The following is a 21,218-nucleotide window of genomic DNA, read 5'->3' on the forward strand; positions in this document are numbered from 1 at the left end:
CTGCCTGATTCTCGGGTCTATGGTCATGATTTTGGTGGAGTGTTCACTTTTTAGATGTATGACCCGGAATTCCACTGATTACTAAAACTACTCCTTTGAAAGCAAATATCACATCATTTGCACAAACACTTCAGGTTTCTCTTTCCTTCTGCCATAATACATCTTCAAAAACTCGACATTCACAACCAAGATGTAAAATACACAATACACAAAAGCTCCTTCAAAGATATACCTCAAAGTACTTTTTAAAAAGCAACGGAGAGAAAGAGAGAGACCAGCCTGCCATTAGACTGATTTCCTTGAAGACTATAAAAGGAATGAAATTTGAAGGTCATAAAAGTCTGTCTGTTTGTTTAGGGAAGTCTTACAGGTAGTATAAATATCATCAGCTACAGTTGCTATGGGGTCTGTTTGTTTACCAAACAAGAACACAAATAGTTACACAAAAGCAGAACAAGGCTTGGGTATATAAATGGAGAAGGTTTTTTGCCTCCTGGTGAATTTTCCAAAGGGTTTTTTTAAAAAAAGTCCCTATTTTTCACCCTATTCACTGGGAAATCTCTGTTTTCTTGATTCTTTGCACTTCTCACACCTCCAGCCAATGTTCTACTCTCAGATTTCTGAGGCTGATAATGATTTTCTCTTTTCTTTCCTTCTTTCATTTTAAGACCTCGAAACCAACAATATTAGGTCAACAATCCAAACTGGACAACCAAAATAGTTTTCACTGCGGAAAATGCTAAACAAAAAACAAAAAACAAAAGGTGGGGAAGAGAGAGCGAGAATAACAAAACTCACTAATTTCTAGAAGAATCCTAGTAAAAAGCATGCAGTCCTTATATTAACACACAACCACCCACCCAGAAAGGTCCATGTGGATGTGTGTTTTTAACTGACTTTCTATGAACCAAGCGTGTTTCATGCACTAGAATTGTACCTGCTGAGTTAACCACGTGCTTCAAAAAATAAAGGAGGAGGAAAGGAAGCCAGAACGGCTATTCTCGCGTCTCTTCTTGGTTGAGAGAGTACATGTGAGTGTGTGCGCGTCATAACTCAGATCTACAATAAAACAAACTGCACAACAGAGGCTGCATGAGTGGAGGCCTGCTCTTCACACTACATTGACCGCAGTACCCGCCCGGCGCAGCCCTGATGCCTTCCTGTGAATGGCACAGATTGCCATATGGACGAAGACACTGAACAAGCTGTACAACTCTTGGCGACATGTGCCCGGGGGGATTGTCCCATATTAACACCACCTGGGCTGTGGCAATTGTGCTCTGTCTGTGCAGTGGCACTGAGGAGCCCAACAGGATGTTATTTTAGAGTACACACAAAAAAGAAAATTACAGTTAAGAGAATTCTCTGGCTAGCATATCTGTTGCTCAATTCCTGAAATAGTTTCCCAAAGGAACGGTTATCTTCTTTATTCACACAGGCAGAAGTGACAAGCTGGAACACATATTAACAATTTCCCTTTGTGAGCTTCCACTATTGTTTTAATGAGGAGAATATAGTTTATAATATACTTAGGCCTTGACTGATTACAAAGGGGCATGGAATAAAGAACTTTAGGAATGCTGTACATATGTAACACACTCATTTGCATTGCCCCAGTGAGCCAGTCAGCAGAGTGGTAGCTCCCTTGAAAAGACCTACGGAGCCAGGCTACAGGGTAACACTGGTGTGAACATAGCAATAAAACAGAATAACCGTGCAAAAAACATCTTTGCAAATCTTGAAAAGGAACATGACATCCGCTTAAGTCTGCAGCATAGGTCCCCCCTCATCTGGCTCCAGTACTGGCTTAAGAGCATAAGACTCCCAGCTGTCATTTATTATAAGAATAGGACTTTTCCAAGCCACTTTTCCTTTCAAAGGGAAGGCCCTTGACTTCCCTTTGCACTTTTGGTTGGTTTCAATATCCATCAAAGAAAATCTTCTGTCTAATTTAAGTGGTAAAGGTGAGTAATTAAACAACTCTTCATAGGTAATAAAGTAAAACCGAGTACCATGGACAATACCATCAGAGTTTCCAAAAGGCTGGTTCTCATTCTTCTCCTGCCACACGCTTTCCCTCACACCCTTGGTGTGGAATAAATGTTAAGGAAAGCTAAGACACATTTGGGAGGAGAGAGCACAGGCCTTTCCACTTAAGCGCAAATACTTGCAAAATGCCTGGGTGCCAACAAAGGAATTTGGCAGAGAACCTGTATCAGCAGTAGCGGCGCATCAAAAAAGAATGTCTGCCTTACAAGGTGAAAGAAATGGGGGGTCCAGAGATGGTTTTGGGTGGGAAATCTGGCACATCAGACATGGAATAGCCTGTGGCTGAGATTCATATTATACAACATCCCAATAAAAAAATTCAAATCAACCAAATTTCAGAGTAACTCAGAAAATGAACATCACTCTCCAGACCAATGATGTCATTTTATTGGAAAGCATTTATCATTTAAGCACAATAAACAGAAAGAGATTTATAGCGTCTAATGATGCTGTGTTATGGTAAAAGGCCCTTTATTGAGGTAAGGCACAACAGCTGTTAGAGAATAATGGTTGAGGTTTTTTGTTTAATCACCCCACAAAGTGAACAGTAAAAACAAAACAAAACAAAACAAAAAAAACCATAAACCCTTCCCTTACGGCATGCCAGTATTTTAAAGATTTTCTCCTGGTGCCCTCCCTGCATGTGTGAACGACAGGCGGTGATATGGCACCATGCCACATGGCCCTGAGAGAATCCTTTCTCCCACTTCTAAGTCCCAAAAGTGATTGGTTTTAAGCAATCAGACACATAGATCACAGTTCTTCAAAGCACGATGGCTGCCAAACACCAGGCAGCATGTTTAGGGTACAAAACGCTGATTCACCCCCCAGGGTGCTTCTGTCTGACCTCAGCAGGAATGTTTTTTGCCCTAAGTAGGTTACCTCCCTGACAGATAGACATGGGACAGGTGATGCTGCCAAGAGTCTGCTTTGGAGCAAAAATAAGTACCTGTATCTCAGGCCTCTGCAGTTAGCCACACCTGGTCCTCCTTCTGGTCCCATATACCTGACAAGACATGCCCAGCATGCTCTCTATATTCTCCACTGTGCATCACCGGTTTCTAACCTCCTGACTTTCTTGCCAGCAAAAAGATGAGGTGAGGGCAAAGGGAACTGGCAACAGGGATTTTCTTAGGGGCTTCTTCTAAACTACTGCTGAACAGATAGGTCCGGCCCCAAGCTACAACCAGTGGAGGCTACCACTTGGACTTGATTCAAAGCTTACCCCACTCTGTAATCTAATTCTCATCAAAAGTCTGGGCTAGCCAACAGACACATGAAAAAATGCTCATCATCACTCGCCACCAGAGAAATGCAAATCAAAACCACAATGAGATACCATCTCACACCAGTTAGAATGGTGATCATTAAAAAGTCAGGAAACTACAGGTGCTGGAGAAGATGTGGAGAAATATTAACACTCTTACACTGTTGGTGGGACTGTAAACTAGTTCAACCATTGTGGAAGACAGTGTGGCGATTCCTCAAGGATCTAGAACTAGAAATACCATTTGACCCAGCCATCCCATTACTGCGTATATACCCAAAGGATTATAAATCACGCTGCTATAAAGACACATGCACACGTATGTTTACGGGGGCACTAGTCACAATAGCAAAGACTTGGAACCAATCCAAATGTCCATCAATAACAGACTGGATTAAGAAAATGTGGCACATATACAACATGGAATACTATGCACCCATAAACTAGGATGAGTTCATGTCCCTTGTAGGGACATGGATGAAGCTGGAAACCATCATTCTCAGCAAACGATTGCAAGAACAGAAAACTAAACACCGCATGTTCTCACTCATAGGTGGGAACTGAACAATGAGAACACTTGGACACAGGAAGGGGAACATCACACACTGGGGCCTGTCATGGGGTTGGGGGAGGGGGGAGGGATAGCATTAGGAGATATACCTAATGTAAATCTCGAGTTAATGGGTGCAGCACACCAACATGGCACATGTATACATATGTAACAAACCTGAACGTTGTGCACATGTACCCTAGAACTTAAAAGCATAATAAAAAAATAAATTAATTAATAAATTAATTAAAAAGTCTGGGCTGTAGTGAAGGTGGTCTGGGGAGCAGCCCACAGGGGAGCCACCAGAATCTGGCAGTCACTGCAAGTCCCTGAGGGCCAGGGAAATCTCAGATCTAGTCCCTGCATAGTCACTAACTAGCTATGTGACCTGTGCAAATGATAACATCATTCTGGGCCCCAGCTGCACCCTCTGTACAAACGGGAGAATACCCCATAAGATTACTATGAGGATTACATAGGAAAATCAGTATAGTATCAAGCCTGTGTCAAGTCTGTTGAGCATTGTGTGGCACAAAGTAAGAGTTACATAAATGTTAGCTGCATTCTCATCACCACCATACATGTCAGGTCCTTTCATCCTTGACAAGAGCAAAACAGAACCTTAAAGTTGTGTCACTTGCCTGTGATCACACAGCCAAGGAGTGGTCTCGTGGTAGCTCCTAAGGAAAGGAAGCAAATGGGGTCTGGTCCTTTCAGTCATATAATTTCTATTCTGTTGGCTCACGTAAGAATGGCAAGCCACTAGTTTTGAGGACTGAACCAGTATGGTGGCTCCCCCGTGGGCTGCTCCCCAGACCACCTTAACTACAGCCCAGACTTTTGATGAGAACCTGTCTGGGATGTGAATCAAGTGTCTGGAGAAAAGTCCTGTTCTTTCCAAGTGTCAAAACCTCAGTGATAAACACACAGCTTCCATTGCTTCTCAAACTTCAACATGTATTCCAAACCCCTGAGGCTCTTGTTACAACGCAGATCCTGACGCAGGTCTGGGGCAGGGCCAGAGAATGAGTTTCTAACAAGCTTCCAGGTCATAGCAGAGCTGCTGGTCTGCAGCCTCTGTGTAGCAAGACTCGAGGGTATGTAGGGCAAATGCAAATTCCTGCACCTCATCTCAGATCAACAAAGTCCAGGTTTCAGGAGAAAGGCCTAGGAAGCTGTGAGTTTAACAAATACCCTATAAGAACATCATCAGGGAATCTGAGAAATACCAGGCTAATGGTGAAGGTCAGCAGTCAGCAACTGTTTCTGTAAATGGTCAGACAGTAAATATTTCAGTTTTTGTAGGCTATATGGTTTCTGCTGCCACCACTCAAACTTGCCATTGTAGTGTCAAAGCAGCTGTAGACAATACGTAAATGAATGTGACTCTGTCCCAATAAAACTTTATTTACAAAAGGAAGCAGGGCGGGCTGACCATAATCTGCGGAGCTTTGTTATAGTGTTATAGATTGTTTAAATGCCTTGACTCACGTTGGCAGGAAGTAGCAGTAACAATTTTGAAGACAATTTGGGGGAATTTGACCACAGGTTCTCTGAAATTCTCTAATGGGAAAGAAAGATTTAAAATAACTAGCTTGCTCAGTACTTCAAAACAAATACAAATTGTACTCTGATTTTCTGGAAAAAAAAACAAAAACAAAACTGAAATGAGGAAAAACTATTCAAAATAATGGGAATTAGAGTTTACTGCTTAAATGTCAACGGGTCCTACATATCAGTATGAAAACAAGCACCAGTTAAAGGCTTGTGTATCAGGCACAGTTCTGAAAACTAACTTCTAGAATTTTAGCAAGTAAACCAAGAGCACTGACATTTATTCATGAACACAGAATTTAGTTTAAAAAAGAAAAAAAAAGCAACACTAGACATGTACATGTTTCAAAGTTCCTTGCCTTTTGAAAATAACAAGGCCTGTAAACACAAATGTTATTGTTACATAGTCAAATACATGGCAATATGTCAAGAGGCCACAAATCAAAAACAGAGACTGTGTATCAAGTGAAACTGTCTGTAAGTACACTAGCCAGGCGGAAACCTTCAGGGGTTATTTGAAGGCAACTGCCAACTGTGGAGTGCAGAAAATGCAAGCGACTGTAATACACAGGGCTCTGTCAATAAATGATGAGAACGAGGCAAGGAATATCGTGACTGGACAGAGGGCAGGTTAGATCCCAGAGAGTAAAGCGCCCAGTGTGGGTCCCCTGTTTTTGAGAATAATATGATGCCCCAAAAAAGCAGAGACTGCCCAACCACCAACTGATCAGGGTTTAAGGAAACATCTTTGACCAAATGCTTAAGGACACCTTGGAACAAATATTTAGAAAGCGGTGAATCCGAGAAATACTCGAGTTATAAAACATCTAATGATGGTGGCTGAACTGAAAGCAAAAAAGCTGGGATGAGAAAAAAGGGCATATTTCTGATTTGGACTATAGAGGACAGCTGAAATGGAATAAAAAGCATATGATGTGTTCATTGAGGAAACACAGGATTTATAAGGCAGGAAAAAAAGCGGGGATACGTTAAAGGAAAGAAGCTTGTTTTGGATTTGCCTGTGTGCAAATCCCCCATGAGGTTCATTTACATTCTTTATGTGCTGTTTCAGACCAAAATGATTTATAGCTTGTAAATCCTACCTATCCTGCTTCATGAAAGGCCTAGTAAATATGAACATACACCATGAAAGAGAAAACTCTGGTATTTTCCTTTAAATGCAGTGATTTGCACACAGTAGGCTAAGTTAATACATGTTTTGTCAAACTGAATTTCAGTTAAATTTAACAAATATATTTTAGGGACACTGATTTTATCATAATTTAGTATTCACTTCTAAGCTGAATGAAAACTTTAAGTACCACTTTGCAGACTAAAACACAGACCTGAATTTGGATCTTGGATATGCCACTAACCACCAGTTCTATGACCCTGGGTTAGTTATTTAATTGCTATTATTTGATTTCCTCATCTGTAAAATGGGTATAATCATCCTTACTGCTTCCTGCGTGGTCAGGTGGATAAAGTGAGACATCACTCCATATGCAAGACTCTAGCCAGTGCTTGGCACAGAGAAGGAACTGATTAAATGTGAGTTCTCATCCGTTTCCCTAGTGCACCATAATGCAATGTAATATTTCGAATTTTAATTCAGGCAATTACTTAAATAGTAACTGCTATTTGTATTTACATAGCTGCTTTGATCCAAGAAGCTCAAAGGGCTTTACTAAACTTAGCATTTTAATAAATGTTTCATTTGCATTTTGTTGATTCTGTTTACCCACACCAAAACTTGGAATTTCCTAAAGCAAGACAATCAGACAGGGAAACAAGGCAGTATCTTCACATTTACAGGTATCCCAGGCCTGAGTTTTGTCTATTGCCCTAAGAAGTCGAGACTCTCTGTTCCTATGGAATAAAACGACATCAAGAGGCTTGAATGCACCTGCTTCCTCTTGCTGCTACCCTTTAGCTGCTGCCATTGAACTTGATCCCCACCACACTTTTCTCAGGCACTGACAACAGAGGTATGTTTATTGCACCAATGAATTTATATATAATCAGCACAATAAACATTATTAAACTGTGGGGAGAAAATCAAAGCACGAAGCATGGTGCCAGTACTGAATTCTAATGATGCTGAATGTCCATGATTACACAGGGACAGGATCTTAACAAGCCTTGATTTGAACGTTGGCATCCGCCTCACAAATCACATGGGCCGCTCCTCCCGTAATAGTGCTGAATATTGATAAATGTCTCTACCCTGCGCAACAGGGAAGTGGGTTTCTATTGGCAATCTTTACCAAAGTGTGTTTTTTCCCTTCTCTACACTCAAGGGTTTACCCTGAATGATTTAATTATAATTTTCCTTGTGTAAGACAAATTAAAGAGGAGAGTAGGAGTGTCGTGCCAAGCACATTATTTATCTCCTTAACAGATTGAAGCTCACCAAACCCCAGAGCTGCTGCTACTGCAGTGGCTGCTCACAGGAGCCAGCAAAATGCACGGGGGCAAGAGTGGGGGAGAAGGAGTTTTCCAAATGGCATGGAAATACATATGCAACTCAGCTGAGATCATTAGCCATCTCAGTACTTTGAAAACAAACAGTAACTCTCACAACACTACCTTTTTCCAACAAATTTTCCCATCGAGCACTCCCAGATCATGTCAGAAAGCAATCTTAAAGCTGCTAAGCCGCGATCAAGGTCATGGGGCTAGATGGTTATTCACTGTGGCAGAGACTCTTCCTTGCCCATCAGAATGGAGGGAAAAGAATATCACACAGAAATCAAAGAGCTTGGAAGGACACATATTTCACAAATGCACTGATGAGTAAGAGAGAAAACTTATCCAAGGCAGTGACAAGAAACTCCTGAGACAATTGGCAGATCAGTGTACAGTGAGACCATACCTTTATAGTGACATCTTTTTCTTTTTTTTTTTTGGTATTTAACTGGTTATCACACGTGATTTTTAAATTAAGCCTAATAAGGTAATGCTACATAATATTCACTTGTAGGATTTATATGTATACAAAGCTGGCTAACTAACAACTGCTTTTTTTTTTAAATTAAAAGAGGATCTTGCTCTGTTGCCCAGGCTGGAGTACAATGGTGTGATCATGGCTCACTGCAGCCTCAAAACTTCTGAGCTCAAATGATCCTCCCACCTCAGCCTCTGGAGTACTCCAGGTGCATGCCACCATGCCAGGCTAATTAAAAAAAAAAAAAGTTTAATAGAAATTGGGGTCCCTCTATGTTGTCCAGGCTAGTCTTGAACTCCTGGCCTCAAGCAATCCTCCTGCCTCGGTCTCCCAAAGTGCTGAGATGACAGGCATGAACCACTGTACCAGACCTAACTGATTTTTTAATGATCAATTCTGTAAGTTTAAACTCAACTATCTTTAACTGAAGGTGCTCATGTGTCTTGATAGCTACATTCAGTTAAAACGTGCTGACCGGAATTTTATTTTAATCCAGCCATGTCTAGAAACCTACCAGATAATATAAACTGAGAGATTCAAGAGATTAAGTAGTGGCATATAATTCCATAGTTGCTTCTTTTTTGCATGTACGATTGGAAAACTCAGCCTGCTTTTACATCTAGATTAAGGCTCACTGGAATCTGAATTCTTTTCTGATCCATATTCTAATTCTGGTGTGTAGTATGATGAAGATTAAGCATAACTTTTGTGCAGACAAATAAGGACCATAAAAAAAAAATTCAAACAAACTTAGTCTCCCAGAATTAGACTGTCTCTTAGATCCATTTACTTTCAAATGTGCCTTAAGACATGAAAAGGGCTATTCTTCTCCCACTTGCCTCCTTGCTAATCTATCACCTGACTGCAGATACATAACCTTTTAGAAAATGAAACTGAGCACAGCGCATCTAAACAAGAAGAGTTTTCTATGTCACAGGAAATCTGTGCAGGCTCCACAACAGCCGATGAGATTGCAACAAATACTTTAAGTGCATCAGTCGGCGTTTTTCAGTGTATGGCCTCCTGCTCTGCCTATGGATAAAGATGTAATTCAATCACTCTGCAGTAAATGGACGCATCAACCTTAGGACATCAAAACCAAGTATAGCAAAGGACAACAGCCTAGAACCTTTTCTTTAATGCTCCCTGAGGTTTTCTTTCTTGAAAAAAAAAATAAAATAAAATAAAGACATTATAAGAAATTGTAAAGCAAGAGCTAAGATTGGCTTCCAGACACATATATCTATCCTTGCTGGAAACAACAGAAACCACATTTCACCCAGTGGCTCCAAACTGATTTCTCAGTGTCCACCATTCTATTCTTCTATCTATTCTTCAAACTCTTGTAAACCAATATGCTTAACGCATCTTTTAGTTCTTCGGTGTCTGCCTCAGAAATTCCAAAATGATCTTGGAAGGATAGTTGAAAATTTTAGTTAATACATATATATTATCCTCATCTCTGGAAACCACTCGTGGTTTTACACTCGAACATTGTGTGTGTGTGTGTGTGTTCAGATAATATTTTTCTGGTATAAAGATATACATCCAGTTAAACAGTAGGCTTCTTAAACACTCAATATTTTGAGAAATATATGAAATTATATTTGTGATTACATAACTGAAATATATAATCAAATTTTTTTTTCACAGAGCCATTTTTATTAAAAAACAAAATACAGATTTTGCTTTCTCCTGATAGAAATGGCATTTCCTGTCACATACTACTTTTAAGGTTTCTTTACTTTTGTGTATGGAAGCTCTGCCTATGAGATATACAGAAAACAGTTTAGGAATAGTAAACAAAAAAGTTTTCAATTTCAGGGGCACTGTATTTTCTATTCTTGAAAAGTACTTCAACAGTGGTATTAATGCTTCTGGGTACTAAGAATACAATAACATGAATTAAAAGATTTTCTTAGAACTGCATGCTAACATGACATACTCTGGATCTCTAAAACAAGCTCAGCTTCCAGTAACATTCATGTAAAACTCAGGGCAATTCAAAAATAAAATGTCTTAATTTCTAAATAGGAATACAGCTGCTGAGACAATACTACACTCTGTATCCCACGATGAAGAGAAACTGTGCTGTGTCTGTTTATGTGACTATATATACAACAGACCCCCCGCCTCCACCACCACTACCTCTTCTGTCTCTCCATCCTCCAAACCTTCACTCAGAATACATACGGGGAAGACCATGTGCTCCGGGGCACAATGATGAAAAACATGGGCGCCCAGCCTTCAAGGGGAGCAATGTAGAGTAACATAAGTTCTATGTTTTCTCAAACCATAATTCAAAATTGCCCACAGCAGACACTACTATTCCCTGAAGGCACTTCCAGCCAAGGAATTCAGCTTGTACGGAGTGAGCACTTGGCAGAAGGAGTAGGCCTGGAAGCCTGGAAATCCAACCCATCCAATGAGAAACTACACGACTTCTGCCCGGGTTCCTAAGCTGAGAGTAGATCTACATAAGTGCTAATTCCATGTTGAAAAGGTGAAAATAATTAGATGCTTCACACCCAAACCATACTGAATACATTCTTCAGTAATTATATGCACACTCAAGTCACATGGATCCAATTAGGGATCACTGAGATACGGTGAGGCAGGGCCACCCACCCCTCTCATGTTAAAGGCAGTGTTGGACCTATCTCAGTGGCTGCTTCCTACCTTTCCCTTTTGGGAGTGTGGACTGAGAGCTGTCCATTGGTAGAGGCATGTGGGTTCATTATTAAGGAGGTCTTGGAAGGTGCAGAGGAGGAGACACATGTCGTGGTCAGATCCAAACTGCTGTGATTGTTGCCTGTGGTTTCTTCTGCAGTATGAGCACTTGTCACTTCTTTCCAGAGCTGCTGCAGTTCTGTTGGAATCATGCCTGAAACAAACAAATTGGATAATTAAATCAATTAACAGCTAATTCCGTCCTCTTCAAACAGTAATTAAATCAAAGAGTCAGTAAACAAAGCCTAGTGTTAGGGGGGTTTTTTGGTGTGTGCAGTTTTTTTTTCCCTCCCAACTAAGGCAGATGCAGTAGTAAAACGTGTGTCCTCCTACTGAGCAACTGAGTGGAAGCTGCCCTCATCACACATAAAAGACTCAGGTGAAAAGGATTCAAAACACAGTTACTTTGCCACAACAGTATGCCTCTAACCATCCGAAATGTTATTTCTCAATTTTTGATGAAAAGTAGATAGATGTTACCTTAGTTTTAGACACAAAGAAGGGCTCAAAATAAATTTGTTCAACTATACTATTATGACAACATGAACTACAAAATGAATAATTTTTGTGCTTAAGTCTTAAATGATGACAAATAGCTTTGTTATTAAATATAGTTTTTATTAATCACTTTTAGACATAAATTATGAATTCATATCGTCTTCCTGAAATGCTTTTCAACTTTTAACAGTCAAATTGATTATACTATGATTATTTCATTAACACACCTATCTTCCTCATTAATTTTGGTTTCTAGTACCACATGCTTAATTGATGGATGTGTCTACTGAAAAACTGTATAACTTTTTATACAAGTAACACTGTTATTACTGTCATTTCTTAGATCAATGGTAATGAACCATTGCAGAATAAAATGAAAACGTAAAATAAACTTACAGTAATAAAGTTCTCGTTTTTTTGAAGGGGATCAAAATGGACATGGGTTTTAAGGAGTGAATCCCGTATTTTCCCCCAAGAAGGGATACAATCAGTATGCCAAGCTCACTATTGTGGGCCTCTTCGTTTTTATCTTGGTGGCATGCCTCTGTAGCTCAAGTTTCCAAATCCCACCTCAATGAATATTCTACCCCATACACGCACAGAATAAAAATACGCTAGATGACAACAAAAACCACAACAACGACAACAAGCAACATAACTTCCTTGGGAGAAACACTGAAATCATAAACCCTGCACATCCTAAGGCAATACCACGTTAGAAGTGGACGTCTGGATTGCAGTTCATTGTTTCAATCAACTGTAACATAGCCATCCCAGAAAGCCTGCCATTTTCTGACTATATAGCAGCAGCCGAAACAGGCATGTTTCTTACCAAACCTAAGGTATTGAATTAAAAAAGAAGGCTGTGTGCATTATATTCATTTGAAACACATAATAAAAAATGCCAAGGTCTAAATTTAATTTATTTTTGTCATTTAGAATACAATGGATAGATAATCATCTCAACGTGATCAGCCAAACATCTTTACTTTGCTAAACTGTTAAAGATTTTAATTATGCTAGCATTGGAGAGCACTGGTCTAATGAGGCGATGGACTCCAGAGAATCCGAGTGGTTAAGAACTGTGAAATGAGTCTGATAGGATTTTTTTATATTCACCGTGGATCGTTTGCATATCAAAGAGGAGTAAATTATTGCACAGCAGACCAATAACCTTCCCCGCCTTTCTGAGAGGAGCGTTAACAAAAACAGTTGGTCTCTCCTAACGGTTCTCCACGAAAATGTTCAAATGCTCAAGTATTTGCAATTAATATATATTATAAAGGAGGCTTCAAATGATACATTAAGTGGTCAGATATTCTTAGGAAGCATCCTCGACAGACAAGTCGGTTTTCTTCTCCCTTCATAAAAATCAAATGCCAATTATATTTTGATGGATTTTGTCCCAAATGAGCATTTAGTTATTAGGCATATTCAATTATTACTTGTCCCCTGAAATTAAACCTCGGAGGCAAATTAAACAAAGGGAAAGGTCACTCCACAACCCCATGTCCGGTTTTGCTGCATCTGGACTATTATTTTCAAACACCTTTTGAAGACAGGTGGGATGCATTTGTAGCTAGCAGGCCTGCTACTGTTGTCTGCACACCAACAATTACCTGTGCACATGGGTGACCCTCAGACCACTGTTTACTCAGTGGAAACAACAGTTAATAGGCTTCTCTGTTGATGATGGCATATTGATATAAAACCACACAAGTCAACACCTATTTTTATTTTCTAGAGAGTAAATGCATGAAAAGAACAAGCCACCTATTTCTCAACTCAAACTAATTGATTTCTGGGTCAGCTGCATGGGAGGCGGGAAGACCAGGACAGGGTTCTGACAACTGTGTTAACTCCCGCTTTCTCTGGAAGAAAAGCAGAACTTCAACGCTGTTTTAGAAGTAAGCTGTTTATCCAGCAAATAAAGACAAAGACAAATGTATTCAGCACTTGTTATACCTACAGGGTGCATTAATATTACTCTACTCTCCATCTATTCCAATGGGCTGGCAAATCAGTTTCATTATCCATAGAGAAAAATGGTAAATAAAAATAGTAACTCATTAAGTGACAACAGCGATACTTCTGGGTCAAACTGCAATGTGATAATTACTTTTAAGAACATTCTCATCACACTTAACACAGAAGCAGTCAAATGGCTTTCCTCCATCAATGCCATATATTGTTAGTGATGTTAAACTGTTAGTTCAGTGAGCACTACCTACCAAAAGGTGTTGTTACTTGACAGCTAAGATCTCATGTTAGACAGATAAAAGGTAACCCAGTCACTCATCAGACTAAATGGATAACAAATTTCCAGAAAGTATGTATTTCTTCCAAAATGGTAGACTAAGAATAATAGTATGAAGTTAAACAAATCCATTAGCAGGTACATAACCAAGCATGTAATTTTCTGCTACCCAGAGTTTACATTTTAAAAATTAAAAGGTCAGAATAAGACTGAAAGAATATTTCTGTATGAAATTACTGGTGCTAGGGAGGATGAGATGATTAAAGAGACCAGGGTGAAAAGCAGATAGGCTAATTACGTAAGGCAGAGAGAAGACCCTACAATAACCTTAAAAACAACAGAAAATATCCCTCCGTTTCATATTATAAAACCTTCAGGGATAAAAAGGCCTTCAAAATATTAATTTTCTATCTATTCCTATACTTGACATTTATATGTTTAAGGTTAACTTGGTAAGGCCATGAACAGGTATGTAAAATAATCTTGATGATTTCTTTATGAAGTGGGCATTACCAGTATTTTTAACAGATAACCTCCATGCCTTGCAACATTTCTTTTTCCAGGACAACTGGCCCCTTCATTATAGAAGAAAATGCAGGCACAGGTTTAAAAAATGTATGTTGTGGGGACAGATGACAGATTACTGTTCATGGAACTCAATTTTACAACCCTAGGTATCACTGGCTCAAAGACAAACAGAGTTGATCAACCTTTTTTTGTCCTTGTACATCCATACCCAGGTGACCATGTTCAAGCAAGCAGAAAGTTGATTTAAACCTCATAATGACATCAGTTTTAAGCCATCATCTCTCTGATAAAAAAAAAATTGTGTTCCAGTCCAACATGACTGAAATCTCCAGCCACTTTGGGTGAGGGAGTGGGGGGACAAAACCAACCTCCTGATTCAGAGAGATGGAAATAACACTAGTAGTTCACTTTACTGCAAGAACCTGACACCAGAAATATTTGTATTTATGTTTATTCCATCTCGGGCACGCATAGAGGCACCCCTTAGATTTCAAATATGCTTCTTCCTAATGTTGCAGGGGCTAATAGTTACAGCAGACTGCTAAGCCTATCAATCAATGCCATGACTAGTGAATTACCTACCAGTGTCTCTGATATGTTACTGCAGTGATTACACTTCATGCATCACCACATTCATTTCTTTCACATTACACATGAGCTTGTCTTGTCACTGCCCAATTGCCCTCTTTTGGACAGCTTAACTGATGTACTATAACAATGAACCTTAGTGAGCAAACTTAATAGTATAGGAGTGGTGGGAAAAGATGAGAGAGGTTGGAGCTCAAGTCCGGTAGGTGTGTCAGAACACCCTGCCATGTTTCCAACAATAAATCCAAAGATGTAATTAACACATGCTATGACATTCTGCAAGCACAAAAATGCATTCACTGATGTACATATATATATATATCCTTTCTTTTCTCCTTATTGCTCAGTTATGATATCTTCTATTTTGACAATGGAGACGCTGAGTATGTATCGAGCAGCTGAGCAGTCATGGCAGAAAGGAGTGGAGGGGCAAGAGAGAGGTTAAGAGGAAAAAGCCCTGGTCTCCATAGTAAAAACAAAACCAGCCTCATAAGGGACAGAAGTTGGGTGTGGTTGACTTAAGGGAAAAGATTCAAATGCAGATACGCTTTCCTGACTTCACTTGACACGAAAAGTTACCAAACAAATGGCCGTGCCTTAAACAACACGAAGGAGGTTCCATATTTTTAACCTTCTTTAGAAGGCAACTGAATCCAAGACACCGATCAATGGCTTTAGCTACCAGCCTTTAAGGTACATATAAACCAACATCCAAATCTACTAGAGTTCAAAGAACTGCTGGCCTCGAGGAGGCAACTCAAATCTGCCCTACCACGCATAGATGGAGGAATTGTGTTTCAAAACATAGGCATGGCACTACTTTCTCTTTCCTTCCTTCCTGCTTGTCCGCCCTCCCTCCCTCTTGACATCCCTTCCCACCTTCCTTTCTAGTTCTGAATAATCCATCTGCTTTCACATTACATATGTGAAAGTTAGGGTTGCTTAAACCAAGAGGATGTCCTAAAAACACCGAGAGTTCCCATTTGTTTCTGATGTCCATCACCCTTGGGATAAAATGTCAGTGGGCTCTGCAAAAGAAATTCACTAAACGTATTTAAAAAATCTTACTTTTCAAGGAATCTCAGTTGTTGAGGAACTGGAGATTGAAATGGTACCTGTTCTGATGAGTATAGAACTAACTTGCTCAAAAATCAACAGATGAATGCAAAAAGAAGAAAAAAAAAAAAGGAAACTAAACAAAAAACAACCTTGGCTTTTATAAGAGAAAGTTGTTGATTTTAATCGTTTACAGAAAAATAAACCTGAATTTCTCTACATATTAAAACGTGGCATTTATAAAGCCCTACTAAGATTTAAAATAGCACATGTTACATGGTATAAAATCTCTTAAATGAATAATAAAAGCCTTCAGGAAAATTCCTTTGTGGTTCCAAACAGAAACACTACAAGAGTCCATTAAAATGCTCAGTAAGTGCAAAGCAGTGCCTCATTCCCTTACTCCAAGAGTGTTTAACAGTGGGATTGCTCTGCTACAGTATAGCTAAGCCTTCAGACCACCGTAAGACTTCATTTTGGCATCAACAAGCATTTCACCTTCTGCATGGGTCCATCATGATCCCACCCCACTTTTCTTCAAAGATTCTATGTGCATGTTTTGATGGACAATGAACTTAACGAATATACCAAGAGACAACCCACCACGTCCACCCAAAGTCTTCACAGAGCTATGCCTTCTGTATAATCAACGCATACCTTGAGCAAGAGGTTGAAGGGGAAGGGCAGGCTGCCCGGGCTGAATTGTCAGAAGGCCTTGGCGCTGCAAAGACAGGAGGTGCTGCTGCTGTAACTGCTGCATCTGTAAAAGCTGCTGCTGAAAAGCCAACTGCTGGGTAGCCACCTGCTGTTGCTGTAAGAAATCAGGAAGAAAAAAATGAGATGGCCACTTCCCTAGGAAGGTTAAAAGTATGGACACTTCAAAACTCACCATCGTCAAATGCTGAGAATGGTCACTGGAGCTCAGTGGAGGGCTCCACGTCAAGGTTTAAAACGGACAGAATATACCTCCTCTGAAGAGGGGTGGGAGGTGAGTGTGTTACCTTTCTACTGCCTGCTCCCATAAATAAATAATTTGTCAATCAAACCAGCTGCCCCCCAGTTTGAAAGGCCTGAGTTTTGTCATCAAGACGTAAACTTTTAGACTTTGAAATGTTTAATTATGCACACTAGAGAGAAGACTGCATCACTCTAGTCTGAATGGGTTTGAACCCCGAACCTTTGAGGTGTAAAAGAACAAGTTGCCTCCCTCCCTGCCTGCACTGGCAGAAGCTTTTAACTACTCTGTTTATCACTTCTGACATAAATAAATGAGAAAAAATCAGACCTTTGAAGAAGAAAAACTTCATCTAATATTGTTAATTAGCCATGACAAACGATGAAATAACATTGTAAATCTTTCATAGAAACAGCCACTAGATTTTAATTACACACATTCATAATTTAGCAAACAACATCGTACTCGACTGTGAGTTTAATATGAACGACCGTCTAAGCCTCAGATGCCTTAACATGGTTTTAGTCTCAGAAACCCCCAGCTCTGGTTGCTTGTCCTGCTTCCCCCATCTGCTTTGTTCTTGAAAAGAAGGGGCTTTACGATATGATAAATATCTTTTTGTTGATTGGACGATGACAGGAGGAAAACTTTTGTTGTGTAAAACATCAATACATCATTCCTGTGTTTAGCAGGCCTTGCTTCAGCCAAAAAAATTAATGTAGATTTCCTCAGTAATTATCTGAGTGATAGAAAGAGAATACAGTGCAGTAGCACAATAAATAGAAGGAAATTATCTAATATCCTTAATCTGCTAGGAATCGTATCGAGGTGGAGGTCTTAGCCACGTTATGGCTAACAATTATAAAAGGAAAATTAACCCTTAACAAACTGTGGCATAAAAAAAAAAGTTTCTTCAAGAAAAGAACAAGATCAGTGTTCCTAATTCTGAGTATGATTCAAAAGATCAGAGAGACTTTTACAACTAAAAGGACTATCCAAGCCCTTTCTGAGCTTACATGTTCTGGCTAATAACTTTACTTTACAAACAACTGCATTCACTTAACCTAACACATGACCTTGATCTGATACATCCATAAAATGGTATGTATATCAAGACCTTCTGATGCAAAGTTCAAAGAAAGAGAAAAATGGTGGTTTCCTTTCGGTCTTCATGTAGTTTATTTTACAGTAAAAACCATCATTCTCATATTAGCAACCAATTTCAGACTTACTACCATGCCACTGAGAAAGTTAATTGAGTTTCACTCCAAAAAACAAATTCTATACCACTAACAACAAAAATTTAAATAAATTTAAATGAAAAGCCAGTGTTTTCATTTTAAGAACAGCATGCATAAAATGATCCAATTGTTTTCACCCCTTCCCAAGTTATCACATTAATGTAAAACCCAATGATAGTTATATTCATGTCAAAATGATTTTTTCACTTCTTCAACAGATATTAACTCACAACATTACAAAAAAAGGGAAGGAAGAGAAAAAAACAACATTGACACAATAAAAGATCGGGGAATTAGCTCTTCTGAAAGCAGAATATAATGGGGGGGTACAGCTGGAGGTTGGGGAGGGTGTTTCCTGTCTTACTGTAAATGAAATGTTTAAAAATTTTGTATTTATATAAAATGACTGATGCCTTTTCTGTTGTCTCTGTGGCCATCCCTAGGAAAAGCTCATGAAAGCTGTCTACGTTTGAAAAGCCAGGATATAAAAGTATACAAGGCCCATTGTCCAAAGAAAGAATTTAAAAGCAACACTGGTTGCCAAACTGTGCTCCCCACCCAGTTACCAAACACAGGATACGGGTCCATTTGTTTACTTCTCACAATTGAATGCATACAAAAAAGGTCTCCGTGCAGTCCCCTCGGCAGGTCAGTAGTCAGTGTTAAAATGCTAAAATGCCCTGATAAACCTCGCGTTTCGGATCCCCTCCCTAGAGCTGCAGTCAAAGGTCTGTTTTCCTTTCTTTGGCTACTCCCTACTGCCTAACATAAACTGTCATAACTGCCCGGGACAAACGGCCCTTTTAAAACAATCAACTTAGCCTACCTCACCCGCACAGGATGGAATCTTTTTTTGTAGCTCGATTTAAAATGAATTCTGTTGTCTATTTTCCTCACCACTTCTGTCCAATACTCACGAGCAGTCACTTCAATAGCTGCACTGGGGCTACATCCTCTTCCTCCCTACATCTCTACCTAAGAGCATGTATCTTCTTAAGGAAGGTCCTGTCTTCGTCCAACCCAATATGGAGCCAAACTTTCTCAGGGAAACATCTCAAGGCAACTTCAGCAGGGAAGGAAAAAAAAAAAAAAAGCAAAGGTACATTGTTCTGGCCAAAGATCAGGTATCTTACTGCAGAGGTAATCAAAACAGGAAAACAAAAAGGGGGATGAAGGGGAGCCTGACAATACAAAATTATGAGCCACTAATGACTGGGGACTCAGTAAATTAACATACTTGTTCCATCTGTCAACATCCAAGTTCAAACCTTGTTAAAATCATAACCACCAGTCCACATCATGAAATTGCTACCGTGTGACTCCACCTCATTTTAGCACAAAAGGACTACCACCTGCATGATAATTCCAGGAGACTGGTCCCTACCTCAGGAAAATACGGATCTCTTAACCACTGTTACCTGGGTCTCAGATAACTCCACTGGCACCATGAATCCAAGGAGACCCATCCACTGATCTGCTGACCTCAAAGGACATTCAAAGCAACCTATTTTCTGGGTCACCTTTGCCTGGGAAGTAGATGACAAAGCATGGACCACAGCAAACCTAGCGACCTGGAGATGCAATAATGTTCCTACAATGTCTCGCTTTCTCCTTGTTTAGACACAAAGTGTTCTCCTTGCCCACCCCCACTCCCTTCCCAAACTCAGACACCACTATCATCTTTGTGCTCTGAGATGCTCTCCTTTCTGACAACAGCAATTTGGGAGAGGTAACTTTTATCCTTCTTTCTGCTGTGTAACTTTCCCCTTCACATTTCTTTATCTGCCCTCTGAGCTCATCTGAACTTTCATGTTCTCCCAGCATGCAGACGTGCATTCCAAACTATGTCTCACAGACCAAATAAGAGGTTAATAAGAAGTGGCAACAGAAAGGAAAAACACAATCCCTGGTAACTGATAAGAATGACAGTGGCAGCCCTTTTTTGTTTGTCTTCAAATATAGAGTTAAAGATCTTTAAAAAACTAAATTTTGATGCCTTTGAAAAGAAAGAAGCACAAAATAACAACAGGGGGTTATTGCCTGCAAGCCACAGGGGAGAAACTCCATAATTCTTATTCTCCCTTTTGAAGGCTGTTAGCAATCTGATTCAAAAAAGCAACAGCAGAAGGGGAAACCTCTTGAGGCTGTAACCATTTCCTGTGATCATGCATAATGTGCTTCAAAAGTGGGTTTTTACCAATTCTGTTGATCAATTGCACCTCCTTCATACCCCTTCTTTTTTCTGCTGTGTTTACATCTGATGTGACTCAATGACAAGCACTGTCTGAGACTGTGAAACAGGCCTGTCATGTTGATTTATGGGCGCATCAAACCACAACTTGTCCAAACTGAAGCTCGCAGTTCATTAATTAGAGAGTTGTGACTTTGAAGTCAGCTTTCAGACTGTGGTTTTTAACATTTGGCTTAATTTATATGCTCTTGAATGTGGATCTCTAAGGAAAAAACTGAAATTCCCTTCTTGTCTTTGAACTTCTTTTGACCGCACAATAATCATTTCTTTGTCCAGAGTGATGCCTGCAATCCCAGAGTCATTAACGCGCATTGAACTGCCACTGATGAGTAAGCCCTGCTGAATTAGAAAAACAGCCAGCAAAACAAAGCTGAGAGCCTTCTGCACAGTGATATCTCACAATTACATGCCTTCCCTCCCTGTGCCATTTCCATTTTAATTACTGTTAGTCCTTTAGATTTACATTTTAGACACTTTTTAATCTGTTCCCTTTTTTATTATAGCAGCACCCGGTAGCGCGCCACTGTACTTAAGGTTGTGTCAGCATTTTCATTAAAACACCTCCTCCCCTTCACCCCAAAACTGCCCCTACTCTGCAGGGGTTTACATCGGGCTGCTCAACAGGACTCCAGGGTGAAAACTTGGCAGGACATGGAAAACGTCCGTAATTTGTGTCCAGGGAGGCGGCAGCAAAGGGAGAATGTCTGGGTCACTCCCAGGGTGTAAAATTAGCACAGCCCGGCATCT

The 21,218-nt window shown here is 39.9% G+C and overlaps 1 protein-coding gene across 13 annotated transcripts in view; it reads right to left on the reverse strand.

The window, feature by feature from the left end:
* The window catches only part of FOXP1 (forkhead box P1), a 632,214-nt gene that overhangs the window by 75,105 nt on the left and 535,891 nt on the right, over nucleotides 1-21,218 (reverse strand). For all 13 annotated transcript variants that reach the window (XM_030918371.1, XM_030918333.1, XM_030918145.1 and 10 more), the window contains 2 exons: nucleotides 16,682-16,835; nucleotides 11,047-11,251 (listed from right to left, as the gene is read on the reverse strand). In XM_030918371.1, coding sequence (XP_030774231.1) covers nucleotides 11,047-11,251; nucleotides 16,682-16,835 — 359 coding nt within the window. The remainder of the gene's footprint in view (nucleotides 1-11,046; nucleotides 11,252-16,681; nucleotides 16,836-21,218) is intronic.

This window comes from Rhinopithecus roxellana, chromosome 1, assembly GCF_007565055.1.
Source record: "Rhinopithecus roxellana isolate Shanxi Qingling chromosome 1, ASM756505v1, whole genome shotgun sequence".
In the NCBI taxonomy this organism is placed as follows: Eukaryota; Metazoa; Chordata; class Mammalia; order Primates; family Cercopithecidae; genus Rhinopithecus; species Rhinopithecus roxellana.